The sequence below is a fragment of the Acanthaster planci genome, linkage group LG12 (assembly GCF_054643075.1).
Source record: "Acanthaster planci isolate LZ-2023a linkage group LG12, COTS_SCS, whole genome shotgun sequence".
NCBI lineage: Eukaryota > Metazoa > Echinodermata > Asteroidea > Valvatida > Acanthasteridae > Acanthaster > Acanthaster planci.
In genome coordinates this window covers 626,293-653,981 of record NC_141788.1, presented here as the reverse complement: position 1 = coordinate 653,981, position 27,689 = coordinate 626,293, and the positions used below count along the sequence as shown (strand labels likewise).

General features: G+C 40.3%; 3 protein-coding genes across 6 annotated transcripts in view; 2 read left to right on the top strand and 1 right to left on the bottom strand.

Annotated features, from left to right (window-relative positions):
- LOC110985789 (carbohydrate sulfotransferase 11-like) overlaps nucleotides 1-2,001 on the top strand; it is a 7,545-nt gene extending 5,544 nt beyond the window's left edge. For both annotated transcript variants that reach the window (XM_022247106.2, XM_022247105.2), the window contains exons 3-5: nucleotides 340-510; nucleotides 956-1,103; nucleotides 1,468-2,001. In XM_022247106.2, coding sequence (XP_022102798.2) covers nucleotides 340-510; nucleotides 956-1,103; nucleotides 1,468-1,587 — 439 coding nt within the window. In that variant the 3' untranslated portion in view covers nucleotides 1,588-2,001. The remainder of the gene's footprint in view (nucleotides 1-339; nucleotides 511-955; nucleotides 1,104-1,467) is intronic.
- LOC110985788 (hydroxysteroid dehydrogenase-like protein 2) lies at nucleotides 1,999-11,163 on the bottom strand. Of its 2 annotated transcripts, none has more exons than XM_022247101.2 (8): nucleotides 11,080-11,163; nucleotides 6,697-6,860; nucleotides 6,156-6,369; nucleotides 5,953-6,056; nucleotides 5,250-5,351; nucleotides 4,725-4,928; nucleotides 3,476-3,676; nucleotides 1,999-3,161 (listed from the first exon to the last, which is right to left on the bottom strand). In XM_022247101.2, exons 1-8 carry the CDS (start codon nucleotides 11,091-11,093, stop codon nucleotides 2,914-2,916), a joined length of 1,251 nt encoding a protein of 416 aa, XP_022102793.2. In that variant the 5' UTR covers nucleotides 11,094-11,163; the 3' UTR covers nucleotides 1,999-2,913. The 2 variants fall into 2 exon arrangements, with proteins under 2 accessions (XP_022102793.2, XP_087000205.1); XM_087144079.1 differs by lacking the exon at nucleotides 11,080-11,163 and adding an exon at nucleotides 7,622-7,653.
- On the top strand, nucleotides 11,125-27,689 carry aopep (aminopeptidase O (putative)). 2 transcript variants are annotated; one of them, XM_022247100.2, is made up of 11 exons: nucleotides 11,125-11,260; nucleotides 13,307-13,991; nucleotides 14,586-14,752; nucleotides 15,316-15,448; nucleotides 15,921-16,106; nucleotides 17,870-18,056; nucleotides 18,376-18,597; nucleotides 21,238-21,386; nucleotides 21,568-21,691; nucleotides 22,410-22,736; nucleotides 23,517-27,689. In XM_022247100.2, the coding sequence occupies exons 2-11, from the start codon at nucleotides 13,381-13,383 to the stop codon at nucleotides 23,664-23,666; spliced, it is 2,256 nt and encodes a 751-aa protein (XP_022102792.1). In that variant the 5' UTR covers nucleotides 11,125-11,260; nucleotides 13,307-13,380; the 3' UTR covers nucleotides 23,667-27,689. The 2 variants fall into 2 exon arrangements, with proteins under 2 accessions (XP_022102792.1, XP_087000204.1); XM_087144078.1 differs by lacking the exon at nucleotides 11,125-11,260 and adding an exon at nucleotides 11,269-11,386.

Here is a 27,689-nt window from a genome sequence, read left to right as displayed (position 1 = left end):
ATTTCATGCCATCAAACTTCCATTTTTTTAGTGAAAAATATTATGTAATACCCAGCTTGTTAATCTTTCCCTTCACTTCAGATGTCATTGTCTGGGTCCACTTTTCCCTTTTCTCAAAATCAAACCCATGTAACTTTAAAGCATCGTTTAAAGTGCTTCTGGAGAACATCTCATTTCTCCAGTCCAATCCAAACATGTCAAATATTCCACCCTACTCTTATTCCGCCCTAATCATGCCCCCAAATAAATTTCTTGTAGGTGAAATATCAAGAGTTGACCTACATTCCTTTTTATCCTTGTGTGTGAAATTTTCCTTCAACCTTTGCTCCGTGCACACAGCGTCATCTACAACCCCAAAGCTAGGGACAACGAAGACAAAAGTGCAGAACTTTTCCAGACATTTGCCAGCGAGTGCCTGCCAGAGAGTCCAAGTTCCATGACCCAGCGAGTCAAGGAACTGATCCTCATGACAAAAACTCACCGCACTGAGGCACATCAAGTCCCAAACATGTGAGGATGTAATTCATAGGAATAATTGCTCTCTGCTGATATGATTACTGTAATAATGACTTGGGGCAGTACTTGAAGACATGTTGTTACAGTGAATTTGGTTTCTCAGCCCTTAGGTCATAGTCAAGACCTACTTAGAACATTGCAAGATGTCACAAGACCTCTACTCTGAGTTCAAGCTATTCAAATGAACTGTGGCAGAAGTATTCATTTGTTGTTCTTCATCCTGTTTCTTTGTGTCTCGTCTTGTGGTATCTTCAACTACATCATTTTAATGTCGTTATCTGAATGATTCTGCCGGCTTTTCCCCAGATCATCATTCCAATTTCTCAGGATTCTCCTAATCTGAGTATTCACATTCTTTATTTACCATTTTTCTGGTGAAGTGCAGAAAGTCTGTATTTTAAAAATTCATTTAAAAGGTCCTCGTTATTGCTTTGGCCAGGTATGGCGAAGGAGATGAGCATTACTTCCTAGATTTTGACATGCAAGTTCTGGGATGGTCTAGTGACGATTATGATGTTTATGCTCAGCAGATAAGACAAGAGTACATCCATGTACCAGAGCAATTCTACTGCTCTGCTAGAGCACAGGTGGTCTTTATGTAGTCATTATTTTGTTGATTAAACTATTGAGAATAAATCGAACTGTGATATTGAAACTGCTGAACGAACAGTATCTTCTTAGGGCTTGCAATCAGAAAAGTAACCTCAAATACATTTTGTATTGACATTATTTTCAAACTTTGATATTCTTAACTGAAGCGCTTTGTGTCAATGTGAGGAAATGTTCCATCAGATCTTCCTTATAAGAAAGATCAAGATTTTTCCTGAAAGGTACAAATAACAAGTGAAACCTACATGTACATGTACCCCAAAACAGTGCACAAGCTAAATAAATTACACAGCACTTTACAGAAAGCTGTTTTTGACTTGTACAGATTTCTTTTTGTCACAGGTTTTGAGGACATTTCTCAAGACGGCAAACATCTATGCCACGAGAGACTTCCGTGACTTGTACGAGGTGCAAGCAAGGGCCAATATTGAGAGGGAAATAGAAAGGCTTGAGGGCAGCTAAAACAATTCAAATAGAGAGAATGATGCTGAAAGAATTGACTTGTCATGGGAAAGTTAGGTGCAAGAGTGAAAAGAGACAAAATATGGTACACAGAACATTGCGTGAAAAGTGGTCCACACTTAGGACATCATCTTGATCCAGTTTATCATTAAAACATATCGAGTGGACAACCTGGTGACCAGGCAGAAGGGTAAAGTGGAGAGTTTTACAGGTTGTAAGCCAATTTACAGGTTAAAGCCAATTTACAAGTTGTATGCCAATTTAGACGTGTTTGGGGGCCAATTTATGTCAGATAATAAAATTTTGAAGTTGTGCCTTAAATATTTTCTAATTGCTTTTTTATTAAAGATGGGCAAACTTGCCTGAACACAGGAGAATATATTTTATATGAAAATAAAGTCAACACTTCAATTAGTTTTTGTTTCTGTGTCTTTATTGGTCTGAAAACTCAAATATTCTTCTTTAAACACTGTTATGGTCCTTTCTGTGTATTTCAAATTGTGGAAGGAACGTGACCATGTTAGAAATTGTCTCTGAAACTTGGTTTCAACGAAAACGTGGAAAAAAGAATTTTCGTAGGTCTCAAAAAAATCAAGAGGCCACTGGATTTCTCAAAAACTAGGAAACTACAACTAACACCCTTGCATCTTCCTGCACAATCAAATCAGAGCAAATATTTTGCATTGAACGTGCTTTGCACTAAGAAAAAATAAATCCAACTGTAAATAAATGCCATAAATTTGAATGACAAATGGAAATTAATTAAATTGTTCATGAAAAATCTTGATTTTCAGATGCTTCTGCCAACTTGAAATTTAACACCACGAAATTGTGCCACCACAATCAGCTGCAATAGATGCAAGGAAAGCTTTATGCACGAACAAACATTTAGCATGAATAAATGTGCTTCATGCATGAAGAAACAAGGCAGCTATAGCATAATAGTGTGTACGTCCAAGAACAAAAACTGCATAGCTATTTTTATGAAACCTAAAGCATGATCCTGATGCACTTCATTGATGAGTACCTTTGAGGCTTAATGTGATTCAGTTTCAGAATCCAGGGTTTTCTTTATTTTTAACTGGATAATTTTCTGCTGGTATTTAATGAGATCAGAACGACACTGATTGGAATGCAACTAAACACAAAAACTAACCTTTTGCTCAAAATCACTGACGCGCAAGATTCAAGACTGAAGCAGTTGATGACTTTCAGTATTCATTATCAGCTCTCCCCCCCCCTTCTGACAAGATCAAACAGAACTACAGACGCCATCTTGTCTTATTAATCTGAATGATCACTTCTTGCCGAGATGAAGTCCTTCCTCTATAACTTAGCCGGAGGGATGTTCTTCATCAGCGACTCCAGCTTCATGGCTTTCATCAGGTCTCCGTCCATCTTCAGCTTCCCTGACATGAAAGCTGCCGTGGGTTTAAGCTCTCCTTTGAACATCTTGACGAAGTCGACGGAATCCATCCTCATAGTGACGTCGGGGGAGCCCTCTGGTGGTGTCCCACTGCCTGCACTACCTGCGCCATTCTTGAGGTCCAAGTACCACTGACCTGCTTCATCACCTGAAAAATATCATCATTTGGGAAACGAACTTATATCAGTTCCTGAGAAGATGTGGCAGACGCGTGCAATTTCAAATAATATTGCAATATCTAAAAATATATGGGTAAGTAAAATAAAAACTGCTTGTCTTATTCACGGTCGTTACCAATTACCTGCACTAATCCTTTTTTCTTGAAAGCATCTTTTATATATTCAAGCTTCACTAATACATGAGTACAAATAGTACTAAAACAAAGAATGTTTCAAATGAAGAGACACATTTTCTTTTTTGGAAAATAGAATCAGGAAACGATAGTGAGAGTAGCATACCTACCTTTCAATTCAAACTGATAGACTGCCTTTGTGCTAGCCACATAAGTTTCTCCTAGCAATCCTTGAATACTCTCAAACACTTTAGCGACCTGGTTCCCAGCAGCTCCTGAGGATGCCGGCTTGCTACCAGCTTGCTCCATTTTTTTCCTGACAGCCACCGGGTCCTCGTCAGGAAGGAAGAAATCTGGAAGGAGGTCATGGCCTGTGAAAGAAAAGGAGTTGTGGGGAAGGAAAAACAGTAGACAGATTGTTTTATTTGCTGTGATCAGGGAGTGATCTCATTGGATGTTCTGAATGAGGACTTCTGATTTCGGTGAAAATGGTACATGCTCTGGCTGGTTAGCGAGCTACATTGGCTGGTTAGCGAGCTACATTGGCTGCTTAGCCAGCTACATTGGCTGCTTAGCCAGCTACATTGGCTGCTTAGCCAGCTACATTGGCTGCTTAGCAGCAAGGTTCACTAGCTGGTCAGCCCAAACTCAACCATGATGATTCTAGCTCAGATTACAGGGTCTGCAAGGTCCAACAGGTTGGTCTTTCGAGTTTTACTTATTTACATTCAAACATACACAAACATGGAATGTTTGATGTCACTGTGTATCAAGAACTAGCCAATCAACTAACAGGTAAGACGGCAATTTCATGACGTAGAGCAACCAACGTAATTAAATAAGCCTCGAAGGCATAGTTTGACCTGACACAAAGGAATCTATGTGACTCGCTCTGCGAAAAAGGGTATGAAAGGATGCTGTGCTATTTCACACTGAGGGCTTTTTTATGTGGACAGCGTGATTTTTTTACTTCTTGGTTTATTGGCTTCTATTATATCAGTACTTTCAGAATTCATCCAACAAACCGAACTATTGTTATGGTATCAAGAGACGTTCTTCTTGGCTGATTTCTTTTCTCACTTCCTGTGTTTAAAGGGCTTTATCTCTGAGAGCAATTCTGTTAATGTGTATGATATGACTGTGCAAAAATCAATATATCTCCAGATTGCAAAATGCCACAGGGTTCAAACCTACACCATAATGAAACCAATTCAAATGTGTATGTGACTCATTTTGAAAAAATGTCCCACAATACCCATTTTTGTGGCGCTGGTCACATAAGATCAGTGTGCATGATATGGCGTATGTGTGGACTGATAGGGCAGACAATCGCACGTGTGTTGGTGTTCCTGTATGACCTCAGACACGCTTCAATTTAGGTGTGGGCTGTTAGAATACCAAACTGCCCATCTTTCTTACCCAGTTCACAGGCATACTGGTCCAAATCAGTTACCCCTGCCTCCTTCAAGACGTCTTCATCCATGGCAAAGTTACCCGTGTAGGATCTGCTGTCTTTTGTCAGGATGGCGTAGGCTGCATCAGCAATGATGTCTGGGGTCCGACACTGCTTCCTAAGAGCATCCTCACCACCCCCCAGCATGTTCATGGCTGCAGTCCAGATGGCTGATGGGTAATGCCACAATGGAGAATCTTAGCGTCAGTTAACTCAAACATCATACAGTATTGATGTATGTTCAGACCATGCAGGACGCAGATAATTACAAAAACCTTTGACAACTGAAGGCTCAAGGCTGTCACATTATCATTAATTTCTCTTCAAAATAAACAGTGCATTTGATTCATCCCAAATTTCATAATAAATGTTGTACTCTTCCAAATAACGTTTTCAATTATAACAAATAATTTTAGGACAAAGCGGCATTTAAAAGGAGTGCACAATCTTTTATCATGTCAGCGTAAATATTTTGTGAATTGAATTCTTACCTGTTCTTGGCCAAAGCGCATTGACCGCTATACCATCAGATTGAAACTCATCCGCCATTCCCAACACACACATGGACATACCGTACTTTGCGATGGAATAGGCTATGTAAAATAAAAACACATTCAAGTTGGCTTTTCTGTCACAGCTGTAAATGGTTCCACAAAAATTGGGGGCAAAGATTGTCACCAGCTGGTTAAACTTGCTTTTTATGCTGTCAAGATGTACTGTATGGAGTGGTTTATGCGGCACGTCCCAATATGAAAAAAATGAAGTGTGCTCGGCAGTACTGATTCAAAATTCCAGTCTTACGTTACGTTTTACAGTTTTTAAAGCATTTTAGCGACAGTTTGTTTTCTGGATGAGCGTCATGAACATTTCAAGCAAAGTGTATGAAGTACTTTTTCGAGTTACAGGGATATTTTTGTACACAAAGCCAAGGTATTGTTTTGGAAGGAATGGTGTACCTCTTTGAGATAACAAGAGTTCTGACTTCACCGACTTTGAGTGATTGAGATCGACTGATATCAGGCCCATTTCTGTATAAAACCTAATTGTTTCCACATAAATTTCCAGGCCAGTTTTTATGTTCAAGTGGAGAAACCTGTGCTGTTGTCTGAAGACATAGCAAGCTTGCCTACATTGGTCAATCCACCCTATTACATTGAGACTTCCTCTCGGTATCACTTTCCAGAATATACTCACCCACATGACCCCGGAACCACTTGGACTGCATGCTGAGTGGTGGACTCAGGTTCAAGATGTGGGGGTTATTACTCTCCTTGAGATAGGGTATACATGTTCTGGATCTGTGAAAAAGTATGAGAAAGTACAAAGATGATTACCCATTTTCAGTTTTAAATTTTGTGATTTGTTGAAACTAGGTGCTTGATCAAATTGAATCTTACACCATGTATGTCCCTCTTGTGTTGATATTGTTCATCAGGTCGTATCTCTTCATGGGAGTTTCCAATGTTCCTGTCAGTGAGATAGCACTGGCATTGTTGATGAGAATATCAATTCCACCGAAGGTCTTGACAGCTTCCTCTACGGCTGATTTGACCTGGTCTTCATGCTGGATGTCGACGACACAGGGTAGGCACTTACCACCAGCGTCCTCCACTACAAGAACCAAAACCAAATCGCTTGCATTATTCAAACTGCATACTTATTTTCAATTTTAAGCCTACCTTTCTGTAGTGTATACATTTCTTTTAGGATGTGCAAAATGACTTCATGTTAAAATGCAATGAAGACATGAAGAAAGAATTAAGGCCCTTGCTTTAGTCATGCACATGTAGATTATCACATATGAATGCCTACCTTATTTGACTATTAAAAGATACAAAATGTTTAGCAGGTTATCGCTAATGACACTGTTATACCGCAAATCAGACCCAGGACTATACTACCTCAACTGCTAATAAACAGACTTCTGTGAAGACCTACCCTCTTTTGCAGCTGTGTAGATGGTTCCTGGTAGCTTTGGATGAGGCTCGGCTGTCTTGGCAGCAATGACGATGTTGGCACCATCTCGAGCTGCTTTCACAGCAATAGCTTTACCAATGCCACGGCTGGCACCAGTGATGAACAGGGTACGCCCGGCAAGTTTCCTACAAGTAGAAACCAGGCAGGTGCCCTAATGACAGAATTACTCAATAACATTGTACTCTGCAGGTGTGACCAACCAACCAACTTGCTAATATCTTTGCTGTAATTGAGGGAATAATGATGTGCTCGGTCAGTGCGGCTCAGGTATCACTTGTGTCCACTCTCCTGAGCTCGTCTTAAACATTAGTTCAAGACTGGCCAAGCACAAGTTAATTCCCATTCATAAATACCTTTTTAAGTCTGAGAGTCAAAAGAAATCAATATATTATGTAATGGATTTCCACGATTTTGTTCCAGAATTTTACTTTCAGTTTCCCGAAAACCTCCGTCCATTTTATGATATATTCCTAGTGCAAGTTGTCCAAAAGAATCTCCTTATATGGAATTGGTGTGTACATGAACTCGGTGGGCAACCTGCACATACACTCCTAAACAATCAGAATCGATTAAATTGTCTCATGTCCAGGTGTCAGCACGTGATTTACACAGCAAGCATTATCACTTCTCAGTGGGCATTATCAAATGTTAACACACAGTCAATTGGTACATTATTGAATAGGGATACTGAGGTATTTATGAAGGGTCATTTAAGTTTCTGGCATTGTACCATTCCTGAAACAAAGAATATGAAGAAAGCAAAAACAACCAGTTCTACTCTCAGGAATGCTTGTGTACAACAATTAATCACCAATATGTGTAAGCTTTTCTGGCAACCATAGTCTGATTGGGGGCTGTACTTAATCTCTAAAAACACAATACATACCCACTATTTTTATGCATGGTCAGAGTTGTCTAGTGGTACCTTCATGTGCATCCCTTGAAATGAATTGGGGTATCACTTGATTCAGTGTGTAACAATGGTTATTGCTATAGGGTTTATCTTCACTCAACTAAGGCCTGCCTTATCAGCAGGGTCTATAGATTATTCTGTTGACCAGTCACAGGGACTGCATTAAACAACCAATCTGTAAATTATGCAAACACTGACGTTAAGACTGGCAGGACAACAGCAATATCCATGGATATTTCCACTCTTTGAGGCCTTCCTAATCCTTGTTTTTTCCTCCTATTCACAAAAGGTCTTATTGGTTATCTGCTGATGCCCAGTATAAAAGAATTAACATTAAAGTCTGTGTTGGTATAGTCACCATGTCCCTATAGTTTGCTAACCATTAGACAGAACGGTTGCATCAACCTACATGTATGCCTTAATCACTTGTGATCTAAGTGTAAATATTTAATGCCAAGTAGCTTGCCTTCCAGTCTACTCATGAGAGCAGATTCTTTGATGTTATGCGTTATGTGCTATTTACCCACTGTGCCCCTTTTACACATGTCCGTCTGTAAAATGTTTTTAACTATTCATGAGACGAAATGTAGCATGTCCATTCAAGTTGATCTTATCTAAGCCAGTGACTGGTATGCTATGATCTTTTTGTTTTGTTCCATCCATAGTTAGCATTTTCAAAGTGAAATCTTATTTAAATACACGTTAATCAATTTGCAGTGGTGACTTTACGTTCAGCAAAACTCTGTCACCTGACCCAATTAGGACAACTGGTGAATGCATGTACTTTCAATGAGCTGGAACTAAGGATCTCCATGATAAAACAAAATGCTGCAATGTGTACAGAACCATAATAGTATGATGTGTACTGTATGGTTTAAATGACAGAGGGCAGTGGTGAACAATGTATCGGCAATTACTCAAAGAAGTGTGTTACTCTTGAGCATATTTAGCATAAATTTAAGTTCATTTATCAATTGATTACTAGTTACTAATGTATGCATCTCTTTGTGTGATAGACATAAAGAAATATAAAAGATTTATGTTCCAAAAATCCACCCTGTACAAAGTATTTAAACTTCTCCTTAACCCCTTTACTAATGGAAATTTTTTTCCTTGACTGTTCCTTTTTTGGTATTAGTTTCCCAAAGAAAAAAAAACTCTTTTATTCCATGTGGACAGGTTGCTGTTTTGTGAATGAAAATGGCTCCACCCACATCAGTGCATGTGACTCATTATAATTGGGCTTTATAACAAATACCTTCAAACCCTTTGGTTTTTTTTGGGGGGGGGCTCCAATTTTATTAAACTTTTGCTTTTCAAACAAAGGGACATGCAGTTGTGAACAGTGGTTGATTGTCCAGGTCATGGCCTGATTCAGCTATAATTACAAGACAGAGGACAGAGAGTAAAAAAAGTAAAATAACTGAAGGTACAGCTGAATCTCAGAATTAAACAAAGACCTTCAAACTCATATGTTCAAGCACCAAGCAACCAAAATTCGCCACCTAAATATGGCTAATCTGGATTTGTTGTTAGAATGGTATCATCTTGACTAGGAAGAATGAACGATGTCCAATGGAGGCAGACTTTATCAAGGTACTTTGAGTCTTTGTAATAAACTAAAGAGGAAACAAAAAAAATACTAAAACTTAAATAAAAATTTGGGTTTGGGTGGCAAATATACCAACACAGATTTTTTTTATGTCATCTTCAAGTTCAATAAGGGTAAAGCTCTGATCAGTGACAGCACTGCTTTCCATGGTGACCCTCAGATTTGCAGCATGGGTCAAAGGCTTACAAGGGTGCCTCAGGCAGCCGTCAAACGGCCCACATCTGAAGAGAGGAGACTAGTACTAGTAGTATGAGAAGCAGTTACAGTTTCAGAGGTGGGAGGAAAACCCAGGAGAATATTCTGGGTAAAATCCACGGAATCAAGTAGGGACTGAAAACCAAGATCCACATGTGGACCGAGCTGGAAATCAAACGGTAGACGGAAAAGGAGAACACGTAGAACGACATGCATCATATGCATACTATGCTCAGGACGCATGAAATACGTACTGTGCACTTTCTGAGCATGATATGCCTATGACGCACAACGTTCTACGTGTTCTCCTCTTCCATCTAACGAATCAAACCCGAGCCGCAGAGGTGGAAGGTGAGGAAAGAACCACTAAGCCAACCTGTTGTTTCCTTCCTCCATGCCCTAACTCAGTGCTGGTAAAAAATCCTTTAAAACGGTTACGACTTTTTCCAACAAAATTGCCAGGAAGGGTTCTATACGGACGTAATTATTCCCTATAGTGACCTATCCGCTCCTAGTGGAACAAAAGAGGGCATTTTTTTTAGTACTCACTGCATAGGCACATGTTTATAATGGGATCAATTGTGCGTTTGACGAGGCGCACACTGAGTACGCGTAATGAATTTATTCCTTAATGATTGGTCTTGGCATGATACACACGGAATGTGTACAAGAACCCGCTTGGAAAACAGGATACCATCTGTCTTTCTTTTGCCACTTTTAGGTGCATTTCAATATGTTCGACTCGGGGCATATTGCATAAGCCTTCAAAAAGCAAAAACATGTCCAGAAATGTTCAATTTATTTAGGAGGGCAAAAACCAAGTCGTTTACTTAAAAAACACTTTTTGAGAACAGTCTCGTAAGGTTTGTGCACAGGGTGTCAAGTGGCGTTAGTATGTGGAACTCTTTCCAAATCGTCTTAGCCAACTTCAATTGCTTCAATTAATCACTGAATAATGAATTTTATTGGAGATAAACGTATATTTGCAACCATACGTATGAAGCCAAACCACGATGGTTGTGTTTGTGTTGCGCATGCCCAATGTGTATTAGACTCGCATTGCCGCCGTTTATCGGTATATCAACAGTAAAAACACCATCAATTTGTGTGAATTGCGGTAGTCAAGCAGTTACGGCATAATGGTTTGTGATGCATGGGGTGTGGGTTCGAATCACGGGCCGGAATTGTGGTCAGGGAGGTTTTTTTTTAAGGAAAATAAAGCCCGAATGTTATTGGAGCCTTATTTCACACGTGAAGTTTTTACGGTTGGTTAAGCATCTAGATGTCATGAATTGTGCATGGTTGTGAGCCGTGGTTTGGCTTAATACATGTACGTGTGATTACCGGTACATATTTAGCTCTATTATTGCCCACACCAGAAAAGGAGGGCGCCCCCACCTTTTTCATTGCCGTCGCCGCATATTGGACGTGTTTTAACAGCATTAAAAAATGGGCATTAACGAACAGGCTATAAAAATGGATTTATGACATGACAAACGCATCTCATCTTTTCAAGAAAACCTCAAAATAAATATTATTGCATAGTAATCACGATAGTTAAAATAGCGAATTCTTATAACCCTGCTAAAACTTCGAAATTGGCGTTTATTGAAAACTAACTCACCCTGCGTTCAGCATGATTTCGACTGCTGAGTGTGTCAAAGGTCACTGTACCCTGGCGTTTCCCTGGTACTCTGCGAACTATCCGCCGTCAAAGACCGCTAATTACTTTACGAGACAGATAGTGGAAACCAGCTAACGCCCGAGTTAAGCCAAAAATCTGATGTGACGCGACCGAACGGAAGGTTTGGTTCATTTTATTGTTGAAAAGTTATACGTGCATAGAATTTCCAGATTTCCCACTTTTATTGAATTTTGGGATCTCCCTTGGGCGCTTTGGGGTATATGTTTAAGATCTAGGTGCTGTGGAGGTACTAAAATGTTGGTAAAGGTTTGAATCTGGCGTGAATAAACAGTGTTGTTGTTGTTTAGATTTTTGTTATAAATTGATTTATGAAATTCTACATGACTTTGCTAAACATGCTGAAAATAGGCCGGATTCCACTCTGAAAAATTTTTAACAGTCACATATTAAACTAATTTCGTAAATGTCTGCTTACGATTTGAACAATTTGTCTCTCTTTGACTGAATTATACAAATGCTATGAATATTTACATGATTTATTTATAGGCCTAAGCCTACGTGGTTGGCAGGCTTCGGGAATTTGACAATGACAGAATTTTTTGACAGTTCAAAATTTCAAATGTAAATTATGCCAATGTCCAAGAAGCCCCTGCTAAAAATTGAAATTCAGGAACTGGAACGAGATGACAATAGGCAAAGTTCATTGCACAGTTGCTTTTGTAATATGTTTTAATGCTGTTCTAGATATGACATCAGTTCCAGGGATTGTTTTACTACAATTGTCGGTTGTCAAATCGTGTTCTTAATTTTACTTATTTTTGACTGTTTCGGTTTTGTCATGTTTTACATTAAAATGGCAGCTTCGAAAGATTTTACAAACGGAATTTGTGAATTTCCTTATTAGTTTAGAACAATGATAACTTGCATAATAACAGCAAAGATAAGTTACATGTAGCTGTCCGGATGAACACCGGCATTTTACTATATTGTGAAATTTGCACCAAGTAGCCTGTGTTATTTGTACTATTAATTTTCAAAAATTAATGAGACAATTCAGAGAAATAGTGACAATGTATGACAGACAAAACTAGATTTGAATGTGAAATCAGTGTCCAAAAGTTTAGTCTGAAAAGTTTGGTCTGCCATTGATAAGGACCACAAGCATTGAGTGTTGCACACTTCAGTTCACCAGTGTTTGTTTTATTTTTGGGGGGGGGGCTGATGATATGTGTTTGAAGGATAATGGCAGGTGACATTGTTAACAATAGGTTCAGGTTAGTGATTTTTACGCATTAATTACTACATGTAATAGCAAATAAACCCCATTTCAGAATTGATATCACATTCAAGTGTATGTAAATGTACGTCCAATATTATAACCAAGAGTTTACCATTTGTTTCCCATATGTACAAACTGTTTGATTTGACTAGTTTTGGAAATTTCCTGACCAAAGTCTCTTGGGGGTCAGGTTCATATGAATTATATTTCAGTTTTATGTAATTGGTGTTGAAACAAGCATTTTCGCAAAACAGTTGAAAGATTTTTAGTTACTTTTGCAGACGTTATCTACTTTTTTTTGTCAGTAATCAAGGTCAGATGAGCTGTAACATGCAGTGTGTCATCTACTGTTGTTAAGCTTTATACAATACATGTATTGATCCTAGCCATCTGGTTGGTGGGTCATTGATCGCGTCATTTATTTATTCATTCTATTTAACGGGTGCCAGTGAATAGAACAAATATTTCATTTAAATGGACTTGGCTGGTTCCCTCTCCTATTTCACACATTTCAATTTTAGAAAGAAAGAAGAAAATACAGTAGTGACTGGAACCAGTCTAATATTGCATGAAACCACCCTAGGGTAGAGCTTCAGACATGAATCTCTTCTGCAAAATGAGGGACTTTAATACATGAGGACTGTTAATTTGTTCTAACGAGAGGATTTGTACAGGTATTGTGTAAAACAAGTGGTATTTCACATTCATGCAATGGTAAGAATTACTTTCAGTGACAGATGAAGTGATTAACCTTGCATTTATAAACACTCATTATTAGTATAAAATGAAATGTTTGACAGTAGTGTCTTATGGTAATTTCAACCACTGTTGGCTGTACAACTGGAATATTTTGTTTTTTCTGACAGTTTTAGTTTTATATTTTGCCATTTTTTCATACAACATTTCAAATATCCTTTTAATTTGTAGACGGGTAGGGATGACTCACCTGTGATTGCCAGTGGTAATCCATCAAAGAGAAGACTTGGATCAACATATCAGCTATGAGTCGAGCCATGAATCCCAGTACAGATCTTCCTTTGATGGCCAACAGTGACGTCATCAGGGTGCGTCACTACGTTTTGGACCTTGCCGTCCATTTTGAGATGCATACCTTCTCTGGTAGTGTCACACTATTCCTGGAGCAACCTCAAGACAAGCGGGAAGGTGAAAGCATTTCTGGACGTCGAAATGGCCGCTTGGACAGCAAAGGAAGCTACGCCACCGATTCCAAGGGTAATTTTGTTTTGATCCTTGACAGCTGTGACATCACTGTGGAGTCAGCACATGAGATCATATCCAACAAATCTTCAAGGAAAGATTCCTCCTCGTCACAGAGTACAGGCCGGAAGGACAGACGCCTGTCGTCCACCTCCGGTAACTTGGAAGCAACTCAGAACTCCTCCCGAGTCAGTCCAGAGAATGGAGACTATCAGGAGGATGGTTCCTCAAGTCGTCTGGGCCAGGCTTTGCAGTTCAGCATGGAGCCTTGGTGCCTGAAGGTCTGGAAAGAAGGAGTTAGAAGTCCTGAGGATTTCCCCGGAGCCGTCTTAATCAAATATAGCACCAAGTCACAAGGGAGATCACTGATGTGGGCTTATGACCAGGCCGGCAAGTAAGACAAACAATTTATTATTTAATTATAGCCAAATTATGGTCCACAAAATGGACTGTTCGTTGGTCTGGTGCTGTCTTCAGAAGATCCCCAGAGAAGACTGGACAAATTTTAGTCGGTAACTCTCGGGACTTTCTCAGGACTACGTACACATTGACCCAATTAAAGAAATTAACCTTGCTTTCCTTATCCAAACAATTCCACCATAAAGCGCCTCAAGGCTTACTCAGAAATTCCTTGTTATTTAAAGGCAAGTTAATGCATGTGGGAATAAACCCTCTTGTAGCTCACGAGTGCCACATTTTACCAAACTTTGCCTATCGTGGCAATGTATGTACATGTAGCTTGCTCAAGCATGTGTAAATTACTCATTTCACAAACATTCTATTTCTCGTACCTGTTTTTCTAGACCGGAATCTTGCATGTTGTCCTCCAGATCTAAAGCTTTGTCTTTTAGTTTGATTGTCAGTAATCCTGTACAGCGTATGCGTGTCATGCCTACCTATGTTGTAGGGAATGAATACACTGTACATACATGCATCTTTATACCTGTATTTACCATTGTGGCTCTGTCGTCATCTCTGTTTTCTGCAGTGAGTGTGTCTTCACACCTGGAGCCTGGATTAATAATCGGTCCTTGTTTCCTTGCCAAGAGCCGCCGGGAGCCTTGGCCACATGGCAAGCTAAGATCAGAACACCCAAAGAGTTTGTTGTCCTGATGAGTGGCGATGACGAAGCAATCACATCACCAGAACAAAATGGTGACCCTTCAACTCAACTGTTTGAATGTTTTGTATATAAACGCTGTGATTGTTGTCTGCCAGATTTGTAACAGTGTAATTGATGCTTCTGCAGGAATTATGCCATTATTATTCTTGACACCTCTGAATGTATATGTGTGGGTTTCTCAACATCTGACATTTCAAACTATCCACTGTCAAAGGAGGAGATAATTTGACATAATGCTGGATACCATGGTTGGTGGGGTGTCAGTACGGAGAGCCGAAGTGATTACGTCACATTTTTTTCAGTTCCCATGTTAATGCCTCCACACAAACTTCACTCAACCATTTCTCTGCGCTTTTTGCAGTGGGCAATATCAGTCAATGAGTGCCTAGAGCTCTTACCGTGGCAACTAATGTCACACTTTAGAACTCCATGGTGTTTTGGATGTTGTAGATTGGAACCTTGCTTTAATCTGTTTTTTACATACATAGTCCTTGATTGGAAAGTCAACCTTGTCAGCATATTTGTAAATCACGATTAGTTGCATACTTGAATCTAGTTGTTTCTGTCTTTGACCCCCATCCGTATTGCTGATTAGGTCTGGTGTCACACCGATATCAAAGCACCTCAATGCCTATGCCCTGTTCTGTCTTAGCACTAGCGATTGGTCAGTGGAAATCAGTGAACATTCCCCAAGTGCAAGGTCAACCTCCAGCCAACACAGGAGATAGGTAGGATATGGCCAAATTTGTTGACAGCAGCAAGTAAGGGTCATGCATTCTTGCTTGTCATTTTCAATAATGTACAAAATGTAAGTTATGTATGCTTTTCCTAAATAAAACCGACGTTTGCCTAGTATCAATTGGGGGGGGGCCAGGAGAAATGAGTTGTTTTTAAATGCTCATGAAAATGATGATTAAAATGTACATGTATGACCCCTTAAATAGAGGGTTTGCATGGTTGCCATCTTGCAGGCCAGTGCCTTTGTTTCTCAGGATAGGCACAAAGGAGGTTTCCCTGTGGAACATAAGAGGACAATTTTCAACAACGTTGCCTGATCTCGTTAACTGTCTATGGTATTCTGGGTGCCATGTCAAAAGTGTTTTCGAAAAATGCAGTTCAAAAAATGGAAATAATTGTCTGAGTAATTCAAATCATTACTTTCACCTTCCTATTTTTATATTTTCTTTTTTGTACAAACAGCTCGCCATCCACACTTCCTTCCCGTCTGTTTGCTCCAGCCTCTATCCTTCATTTTGTTGAGGCAGAGTTTGCTCGCCTCCTCCCTAGATACCTTGCTACCAGTTATGAGGTCTTGGGTGCACATCCCTTCCGTAGATTGGATGTCTTAGTTCTGCCCAAGTGCTTCGCCAGTCTTGGCCTCGCCAGGTACATTTTTTAGATTATTCTCCCAGCGAAGTTTGCAATAAAATAAGATTTTTGCCAGTTGAATTTGAATAAAATATGGTACACTGAGTTCTTTAAATTCACGGAAATATAACACTTTGAATTCTCCATACTAAATCCACTGTTGCTATACCTCGTGATTGGGGGCAAGCTCTTGCTTAGTTATAAGAGACGCCTTGCACCAATACACTGTTTTCATAAGTAGGCACAAAGGAACCTGTCCATTCCAGAGATAGTGGTCGCAATGCAAAACCTTGCCCTGAATCATGAGGTATAGCAACAGTGTCTTTAGTCTGGGGAATTCAAATTGTTATGTTTATGTGCAGTCAGATAACTTAGTGTACCGGATTTTATTCAAGTTTAACTCTTAAGGCTTATTGCAGGGCAGAGTAAACTCACAAAGAATGCCCTGGTTGAGGAGAAAGCAAATAAGATCGTGTGACCTTGGGCTGTGTTGGAAGGAAGGAACGCGTACGCCTTGTGTGCTTGTTCAATCTTCATGCAGTTTCAGAGATGTGTAAGGCATGGGTTCCAGGCCCATGATTATCAGTGGCATTTGTCACCTTAGTCTCTCATTTACTAGTCAGGGATGCTTGTACAAGAAGCAGATACCTTTTTAACATATTCAAAGCAAAATTCATTTCAAAAGTGGCTTAGATTTGGCGTAAGTCCTTGAAGTATCAGCCGCATTTTTCAGATTTGTAGTGTTATTTTCAGTCAGCTTTACAAAACAAGATCAGGATCTCCTTTAATCAGTTTGTGATGTCAACGTTTTCTTGTTTCTTAATTAGCCATGTTTGCACTGGATTTTTTTTTTCCCATGGGTTTTACCGAGCCGAGGGTCAAATAAAAAAAATGGTCAAATGTGACCACTGTCCGCACTTGGACTTTCGACACAGGAAAATTTTACCGAGACCGCAGGAAAAATAACCCAACTGGCAGTGCAATGACTTCAGAGGGTGCTTTGCGTGACCTGTCTGCATTTGTTTTTATCCTTAGACACAATGTCACCGTCCTCATTCTCATCTCTAAATGGTGCACTCTTAACACCACTTAATTTTCCAATAGTGTCCATGACAATTTCTGCCATGATTGCGACCAAAAGAGGGAAAAATTTACAGGAAATATTCGCCACATGCCATACTGTGACAGAACGTGCAACACGCATGCGTAGTTTCCCTGCGTGAAACATACCGTTGTGCTCGGGCCAGATGTATGCTCTACCAGCCATTTTCCCATACTTATACCGACTCACGCTGTCCGCACTGAACTTTTCGTCTCGGAGAAAGTGTGTTGGTAATTTTTCCTGGGCAGAAATTGGCCAGTAGAAATGACCGTGCAGCTCAGTAAAAGTAACCGAGAGGAAAACTTCCTGGGGTGTCTGCACTAGACTTAAAATGGGAAAAGTAACCATCACCTCACCAAGTTTGACCAAAAGTCCAGTATGAACATGGCTGTTGTGTATAAAGATTTGTTGTAGAGTCTGTACATTTATATCAAAACTTGCCAAGCAGTTCCTACATATATGTAACTTTCTTTCCTGTTATTTTGAGATGGTTCAAATTGGATGTTAGTGAGTTAACTTTTTACATAAGTTAATCTTGTGTTTGTTTTCTTGTTTGTGTTGTTTTGTTTCTGACATATGTAGAGATTAAACGGCTTAATCATTTGAGAAGATAATTTTTGTTTGCACTTGGTAAAAATGATTCCTGGAACTTTCTTTGTCTTGCTTTTATCATGACCAGCCCAAGCCTCATCTTTGTCTCACAAACCTTACTGCCTGGTGATCACAGCTTCTGTCCCCGCCTTGCCCATGAGATCACCCATGCCTGGTTTGGTCTCTTGATTGGAGCTGAGGATTGGACGGAGGAATGGCTGAGTGAAGGTTTTGCAACCTTCCTTGAGGATCCCATACATGGCTTAGCCGAGAAGGTGAGATTTAATATCATCCGTTAGCCTACAACTCCAATGCCCTTCTACATCCATGGATGAAAGGATTCTGTAGGATTAGGACTGTATACATTCGTCATTGTTGCTTTGCATGGAAGCTGGTGCACTTTGAAAGGTCAAGTACAAAGATATTTGACTAGTATACAGTACTATGTCTAGGCTGGTAGTGTTGAAAGGCAACGTCTATTTAAGGGTGAAAGCGAATGTCATCTTCGCTAGCCTTGCTGTTCAGGAAGTAAATATTCCATTTTGTTACTTAATCATGCTGTAATGAGTTTCTTATGCTGATTCTTTTTTCCAGCTCTCAGAGAAACAATTCAAGGATTGGTCCAACTTGAAAGCTCTGATCCGCTTCAAGGTGCTACAGCAAGAAGTGAGGAATACATCAGCAGACTTGCAGATCATGCGACCTATGGCTGGTGATAGCACAATGAATCATGCTGGAACAGGGACCAACAAACCGGCTTATGTCAAGAATGGAATGAATCAAGATAAATGGTTCCAACAGGTTCATTACCTGAAGGTAAGATGATTTCTGTCTGGTTAACAAGACCAGTGCATTTAGACAGCTGCACCACACCATACCAGTCAACTTTACTATCTAGCCACACAAGGAAGCCTCAACTAATAGCCAGAGTGCCAACTAGACCAGTCAGCAATGCCAGTCAACTACATCAGTCAACTACACCAGTCAGCCACACTGTCAACCACACCAGTCAGCCACACAGTCAACCACACCAGTCAGCCACACTGTCAACCACACCAGTCAGCCACACTGTCAACCACACCAGTCAGCCACACTGTCAACCACACCAGTCAGCCACACAGTCAACCACACCAGTCAGCCACACTGTCAACCACACCAGTCAGCCACACTGTCAACCACACCAGTCAGCCACACAGTCAACCACACCAGTCAGCCACACTGTCAACCACACCAGTCAGCCACACTGTCAACCACACCAGTCAGCCACACTGTCAACCACACCAGTCAGCCACACAGTCAACCACACCAGTCAACCACATCAGTCAGCCACACAGTCAACCACACCAGTCAGCCACACAGTCAACCACATCAGTTAGCCACACACTTAACCAAGTAACCTTACACAGCTATACTTGTGGGGTATTTCCTTTGTTCTTGTGTACAAAACTCCCACGCAACATGCAAACATTTTCAAATCACTCCCATTTGAACCAGATTCACTTTCCTACTTTTGAAATTTGACTGAATGTCCCTTATTTGAAATACTTTATTTTGCGACGGATGAATGGCACTTGAAAATTCCTCCTTTCTGAGTAAATTTGAAGTATCTATTTTGTGAAATCCTCGTCCAGTACCGTCTCAGTACCCCACAAGTACCCCCAGTGAGGTACTTCCCATTGATCCAGTACCCCACAAGCCCCTCTATACACGTGCACACCTGTCAAACACACTTGTCAACCACACCAGTCAACCGCACCAGTCAAGCACACCTGCCAGTCACACAGTGAAGCACACCTTTCGGCCATGCACTCAACCACACTTGTCAACCACATATACACCTGTCAACTTTACCGGTCTGCCACTCCAGTTAGCTACACAGTCAACCACACTTGTCAAGTACACCTGTCAACCTTACCATTCAGCCACTCCAGTTAGCTACACAGTCAACCACACTTGTCAAGTACACCTGTCAACCTTACCGGTCAGCCACTCCAGTTAGCTACACAGTCAACCACACTTGTCAAGTACACCTGTCAACCTTACCAGTCAGCCACTCCAGTTAGCTACACAGTCAACCACACTTGTCAAGTACACCTGTCAACCTTACCATTCAGCCACTCCAGTTAGCTAAACAGTCAACCACACTTGTCAAGTACACCTGTCAACCTTACCGGTCAGCCACTCCAGTTAGCTACACAGTCAACCACACTTGTCAAGTACACCTGTCAACCTTACCAGTCAGCCACTCCAGTTAGCTACACAGTCAACCACACTTGTCAAGTACACCTGTCAACCTTACCGGTCAGCCACTCCAGTTAGCTACACAGTCAACCACACTTGTCAAGTACACCTGTCAACCTTACCGGTCAGCCACTCCAGTTAGCTACACAGTCAACCACACTTGTCAAGTACACCTGTCAACCTTACCGGTCAGCCACTCCACTTAGCTACACAGTCAACCACACTTGTCAAGTACACCTGTCAACCTTACCGGTCAGCCACTCCAGTTAGCTACACAGTCAACCACACTTGTCAAGTACACCTGTCAACCTTACCGGTCAGCCACTCCAGTTAGCTACACAGTCAACCACACTTGTCAAGTACACCTGTCAACCTTACCGGTCAGCCACTCCAGTTAGCTACACAGTCAACCACACTTGTCAAGTACACCTGTCAACCTTACCGGTCAGCCACTCCAGTTAGCTACACAGTCAACCACACTTGTCAAGTACACCTGTCAACCTTACCGGTCAGCCACTCCAGTTAGCTACACAGTCAACCACACTTGTCAAGTACACCTGTCAACCTTACCAGTCAGCCACTCCAGTTAGCTAAACAGTCAACCACACTTGTCAAGTACACCTGTCAACCTTACCGGTCAGCCACTCCAGTTAGCTACACAGTCAACCACACTTGTCAAGTACACCTGTCAACCTTACCGGTCAGCCACTCCAGTTAGCTACACAGTCAACCACACTTGTCAAGTACACCTGTCAACCTTACCGGTCAGCCACTCCAGTTAGCTACACAGTCAACCACACTTGTCAAGTACACCTGTCAACCTTACCGGTCAGCCACTCCAGTTAGCTAAACAGTCAACCACACTTGTCAAGTACACCTGTCAACCTTACCAGTCAGCCACTCCACTTAGCTACACAGTCAACCACACTTGTCAAGTACACCTGTCAACCTTACCAGTCAGCCACTCCAGTTAGCTACACAGTCAACCACACTTGTCAAGTACACCTGTCAACCTTACCGGTCAGCCACTCCAGTTAGCTACACAGTCAACCACACTTGTCAAGTACACCTGTCAACCTTAACAGTCAGCCACTCCAGTTTAGTCAGGCAGTCAACCTCAACAAAACACTGCTCTCTTTGTTTTATTCAAAATAATCTATAACCTCATTTTCTAACTTTTCCTTTTGCAATCTTTCTAATCAATCTAACTTCTAGGGGTACTTCTTGCTTCAGCATCTTTCACTCAAAGTGGGATCATCCCAGTTACTGCGATTCATCAGATCTTACGTGAACAGGTTCAGAGGTCAACTGGTACTTACGCAGCAGTTCATCAACATGCTGTTTGAGACATTCCCACAACTGCAGTAGGTTCACAGATTTATTGATTATAAGTGGATAGTTGTCTGAGCCCTTTAAGTTGAAGCCACGGGCAAGATGAATTTAACGAAACATTAATGAAGTATGCTTTTCTTTATAATATTGGAATGAGAAGATATGTATGATTTGCTTGATATGATTCCAATATGATTGTCATTTTCTGTGTAGGGATAATGGGTTGAGCCCGGAGGTTGTGAGTTCCGAGTGGCTGGATTGCGCTGGCATGCCATCAGCTCTCCGACCAGAGACTTTCAGTTGGGATAACAACCTAGTACAACAGGTGGAAGCAGAGGTAAGACTAATGATAGAGGAAAAGGGAACCAGACCTGAGGGTTTTTTGTGACACTTGGGAGTAACATTGAAAGGAAAAAATGTTTAACTTACTTCATTCACGTTTAACTAGTTATTTAATACCAAAAATCTTTCACTAAACTTAGGTCCCATTTGTGCTTGACTCTTCTCCATCTAGGGTGATCCTTTTTCGTAAAATCTAGGCGCCCCTTTTGTTGTAAATCCATCACTGAGTAAACAGTTTCAAAGTTGACTGATTAGAACCCATCTACTCTTTGAAGGGGGGCAAACAGACAAAAGTACTGATTGACTTTCTCGCTATACAGCACAATCGTATCACTTGACTTGATTGATTTGGAATTAAAGAACAGCTCTGTTGAGAATTTATGCCAACGTAGGAGAAATGATAGTGCTCTTATTTAATTCATATTTGAAGTGTCACTTTGATTATAACGTCCTCAGTCAGCTCAGAATGCAAACCACAGGGAAAACTTCTGGGTTCTACTTCAGATAAAGGTCATGGTTTAAAGAAACAGAAGTGGCTTTGGCATAGTTGCTTGTTCAATGCATCACTTCATTCAACACATTCTATTACAACTTGCTATTGAGAAATTTTTGGTAGTCTTGCAAGTGAATCCTATCTCATCTGAGCCTTAAAACCCTCCAGCAAGTTTTAACATTCAACTGGTCATTTTCAATGTTTTGAACACTATTCCCAGTGCAATAGGTGGTTGGCTGTTGACAAGGCCAACAGGCATGGAGGCAAGCCCCAGAAACGCAAACACACGGGGGCGCTCTTGGCTAAACTGACAGATCCCAGCAATCAGAACTGGGCCAAGCTGAGCCCAGACCAGCTGGTATTACTCATGGAGGTACTCATCGAGAGCGGTCACCGACTGACCGCTAAGACCATGCAACAGCTGAAGGAGACTTATGGACTCGTCAAGCAGAATGCCGAGGTGCGACATCGCTGGTGTGAAATGGTCATCAGAAACCGCTATGTGGATGGCTATGGTGATATCAGGATATTTCTACTAGAAGAACAGGTGCGTAGTCTGAAGAGAAACTTTGTAGAAGTAAAATGCTGTTCTCTCTTTATTCAAATAAGCTTGTCTCTTTAGCTGTCACTGAAAATCTGTGGAAAATGATGTCACTGGCTAGCTAGGATGTGGTATGTAGCCTTAGCCAGTGTGGCTTATAAGGCCAGTGTCAGGATGTGGTATCTAGCCTTAGCCAGTGTGGCTTATAAGGCTAGTGTCAGGATGTGGTATCTAGCCTTAGCCAGTGTGGCTTATAAGGACAGTGTGTTTCCTTTTTGTGTCTTACCATGGACAGCTGAAAGCATGTCTGTTCCTAGATGGATTCTAGTCCATCTCAGGTCAGGCTAATTACCAGACTATTGCTGGTGTAGCTTGTGGTCTCGGCTTACCTAAGGATGCAGCACATATCTAGAAGATGGCTTTTAATCCATTGCTCACCACTTACAAATCATATATCCTACTCACTGACCAGTGCTGCTGTCCTGATCCAAAGACCTAAGTATCATTTGTGTAATCAGCCCATTGTGCTTTTTGCTAAATGTTTTCCAATGTTTTGCAAGCACTTCGTTGTCATCAGGCTGGTGACAGCGCTTCCAAAACTGACCCACATTTGTTTCAGTTCAAAATTCACGACCATGATCAAATTTTTTCGAGCTTGTTCCGAACAAATTTACATTTTGTGAATAGGTGCCCCGTTTTATTGTTTGTAGCCCATAGATGCATAGTTCAGCTTCCAATGTTGTGCTGTTTTCATAATCCTCTCTCTCTTTGTCTTTCTTTCGGCAGTCAATGGGCGTGTACTTGTACGGTGAGCTGATTGCTACGCGGGACCCTGTCCAAAGACTGGTAGCAGAAGCATGCCTTCAAGCTGTCGAAGATGAGATGGACCCAGGCTGCCTTGTCAAGGTACAGAAAATGTTCTTTGGTGAAACGTAAAGGCTTCTCATCGATGATATTTGTTACCAATAAAGGGCATTGTTCAAATGCCATTTTGGGGTGTAAACATGAGAGAAAAACTACAATTCTTAGAGCAGTAGTTAATATCTTCTGGTAATGTTCAAGATATATGTTGGCATTTGGCTTGATTTACAGCAGATATCGTTAAAGCTTTTTTTCATCACAAATAGCCAAGATAGATGATTTTTTTGCATGTTTACCCATGAATGTCATGTACATTGTACAGTGCTCATAGCTCCATTGCAAGTGTGGATAGGTTACAGAGATGATTGTGTTGAGCTGTTAAGCTGTTTTGGAATGACTTGATTAAAGCCTGATTGCTGACTAAAGAACTGCCTTATTGGTGTGGCCAACCCTTGAATCAGTTTGCTTTGCCAGTCAACTTGAAATAATCACATTTCTTGAAAGCAGCTTATTGAACTGGGAACCAGCCAACTGGCTATTGATTTGTATTGCTTTGAGCTGGTTCACAGCTGTGTATTTGCTCAGCAAAGGAACTGGATGAACCAACACCAGGTTGTGGAAAAAAAATTCCTTTAGCTCGACCAGTAGGTGGGGAAGCTAAAAAAACAAAATATTTTGTACATTTTCTGATTGAAGTTGGCTGTTTGAACAGTTCCATTTTTTTTGTAGGTTATGAGCTCAAAAAATGCATACGTCATCACATCTCTTTCTTGCTTTCCCCCTTGGGTGAAGACACCAATTTCAAATTTTATGTCAGAGAATATAAATACAGATGTCCAGTGGGTACCATCTTCCATCATACATACATACATGTACATGGATTTACTGGATTTTTGTCATTAGGCTTATGAATTGCCATCACACATTCTAGCCATGTCGGAATTTCTTTGGCTTCAGTCACCTGTGATACACAAGTCTTTGGCAGTAGTCACTTCCAAGTTCCAAATGGCTTCCATGTACATGTAGGTGCAATGGTGCATGCTTTATGTATACCTGTAGCCGAATCATTCAGGCACGGCGTTTGCTTATGTTCAGACAGGATGTCCACACTCATGACATGTTTTGTTGCAAGTGAAGTTGAAGCAGCACCTTCAGTTGGCAAATAAACCCCCCAAATGTTTTGATTTCTGTGTAAATGTAGTAGTGATTAATTTGTTCCGCAGCATGATGCAATCATGAGTTCCCGCTAAGTATCATGAAAGTTTGGTTTCCAAATATTAGAAGAGAAACATTCCATTTCTTGCATTTAGTTTCAGCATTACTTCTGAAGATTTTTAGAAACAATTGCAAAAGAAGTGACTTTAATGCTCGCAATGGATTTTGGATGGTTTTCGGGGTATTTCCTTGTTCCTATTTTTTGAAGTGACTATGGAGAAATGACATTGTGCAACTAAATTGTCTGGGTTTGAAAATCCAACAGCAAAAGTAGACAATTCAATGCGATTGAAAGCAGCTATGTTGGAGAATTAGGACGTGTATATTGTAGCTAACATATTCATAGCTCGTTCAGAAGAATTCAATGTTTTTAATTGATTTTTAGACTCTGATGTAAACATTTACTTTCTCCTCTATTTATTCACATATCAGCTTTTTTTAAATTCAGGGTTTGAGGAAGCCTGTTTTTAATATAAATTTTAGGATTTATCATTCTTGCATGGGCACACATGTTTTGATTTTAACACAAAACAAAAGTAGTTTGGCTAATGTCTCTTTAGACCATGAGTGTGTTGTGTTTCCCTTATGGAATAGTAACATTGCCAATTATTGGGTTGTGACTTAAAGTCAAATTGTGAAATGCCTGGAACATCATCAAACAATTTAGGTAAAGCTCGATTCTTAATAGTATATAACTGAAATAATATTGTGACTTGTGGACTTGTTGGGGAGGTTACCAACGTTTGGGGAAAGATAAAGAGATTTTCGTATCATCTTTTACAACAAAATTATCAAAAATTTCTTTTTTAAATTGTTAATTTGAGTTTACTACGAGAAGGCCGGCAAAGGCTTACCTCCCACTTTAAAGTTGTCACCTACAGGTTAACTTTTAAATGCAACGAGTACTTTCACATAGAATGGGAACCTCCTTCCCAGCCCCGCCCCCCCCAAAAAAGAGAACTATGGTGACCATTTTCAATTCAGAATGGATACTGACAAGTGACAGATAGCTTCTTTTTTTAACTGTGGGCTCGCATTTGTAGCTATGACACAAACTGTCAGACAACTGTCTTCCTTTGTAAATATGTAAATATAGATATCCAGAAGGAATTGTAAATAAGACCTGATACCAAGTTTGACTGGTTTTGCAAAGAAGGACGTCTGGGTTTTTTTTTTGGTTTTTTTTTCAGACTTTTACATAGGAAAAAAGTGAAATTGACAGACAAATTTCTCAGCGAGATTTGTATTAATATCAATGATTTTAAAAGTATTTAAAGCAGCTAAGAATGATATAAGAAATGTCTGTTTCATCTACTGAAGTATGCGTTCCATTGTAGGAAATGGTGTGACTCTGTGATTGCTAGGTACGTCAGTTTTCCTGGAGCCAATTTTTGTTGTACATGTGTAATTTGAATGAAAGCTAGCACTTGGAGTATTTGGCAGTGTAGTTGATAGCTATTGCATTGAGTTTCCTCTGCTGAAAGCATAGGTCTTACCATATCATATCACCGGATTTTAGAAATGGCCAGAATACGTGCACCTTCTCTCCTTTTGGAGAGAATCGTCAGAAATACCTCCATGATCTGTAGAATGCGGAAGACATTTTCAGCGCCTAACTCTAAGTTGTCTGAAAAAAAAATCGGTATCACCATCCCCTCTTCTTGGTGATTTGGTTTGGAAGGACCCTTGCAGTCTTGTTATGTTTCATGTTTAATGCTACATGTACATGTATCTTCTTTTTAAATAAGTTACGTATTTGATAAATTTATGTTTTAGTGTCAGGGCTGTCTTGAAAATTACTTAATCATTTTAAAAGCAGACGTACCCTAAGTTGCAAAAGCTGCTCTTTTCCATTTCCACCATTGATTGTTAGTGTCAATTCATAAAGAAGATTCTTGAGCCAAAAGGGTTGATTCTCGACAGATGTGCTGCAAGAGGCAGTCCTATTTCAGTGGGCGTTTTGCAGCAGGCCCTTGAGGCTGCGCCTATTGTGTACACCTATCACTGACTCTTTCCAGGTCTTACATATACCTGTACATGTACTTGATAGGTTTCTTGGGATCACAAGTGCTAGTTTTGCGACTTAATGACTTTACCTTGGCTGTCCAGCTTCTTCATGTATATGTTGACTCCAGAGCAAACTAAATCGGAACCAAATGTGTTCCTTTTTTCTCAAGTCATTGAGACATGCACCTACATGCGTGTACACACAGAAGAGCAAGATGGAAACAGTATGAACTTTCAGTTCAGTAGGCAGAGCCAAAAACCCCAAGAGGTATCAGTTGAAATAATACATTTATGATGTGTTGTTCTTTTCTTCTCTGGTTTTAAGCCAGTTTGTTAAGTACATGCTCATGTGCCGTAAGTTTAACTAGTAGTAAACATTAGTCATAACCAGTTAACATGACAGTTGTAGTTATGGTAGATGCGAGTTAATTAAGTTCCAAGTTTAGATTCTACTGCATGTTTCGAAGTATTTTTCTACGCTAGATTAGCTCCCCCCAATATACAAGACAGAAAGTTTGCTTTTAATAATTGTCAGTTTTTATTTTTTAAACCAGTGTATAAAGTTTACATAAAAGCGTTTTGTAATAATATAATAATTTAAAGTATTCAATTTGCCAAAGGCATCAGTAGTAAATGAACGAATGACATATGGATGAATGCATCAAATGTAATATGTAAACCATTATGCGACTTATATGTGTGATGTGATTGTTAGTAGGTTCATTTGGAAATATAGAAAGGGTATGTTAGTCCTTAAGTGATTGTGCGCGATCACCTCTGTACATAGAGTCACTGGCTTTGTAACTGCAGTTGCGTTGCTTTTTATGTTTTGTGTTGTCTTGAGACTCATTAAAACGGTCATTTATCCTCCGAAAA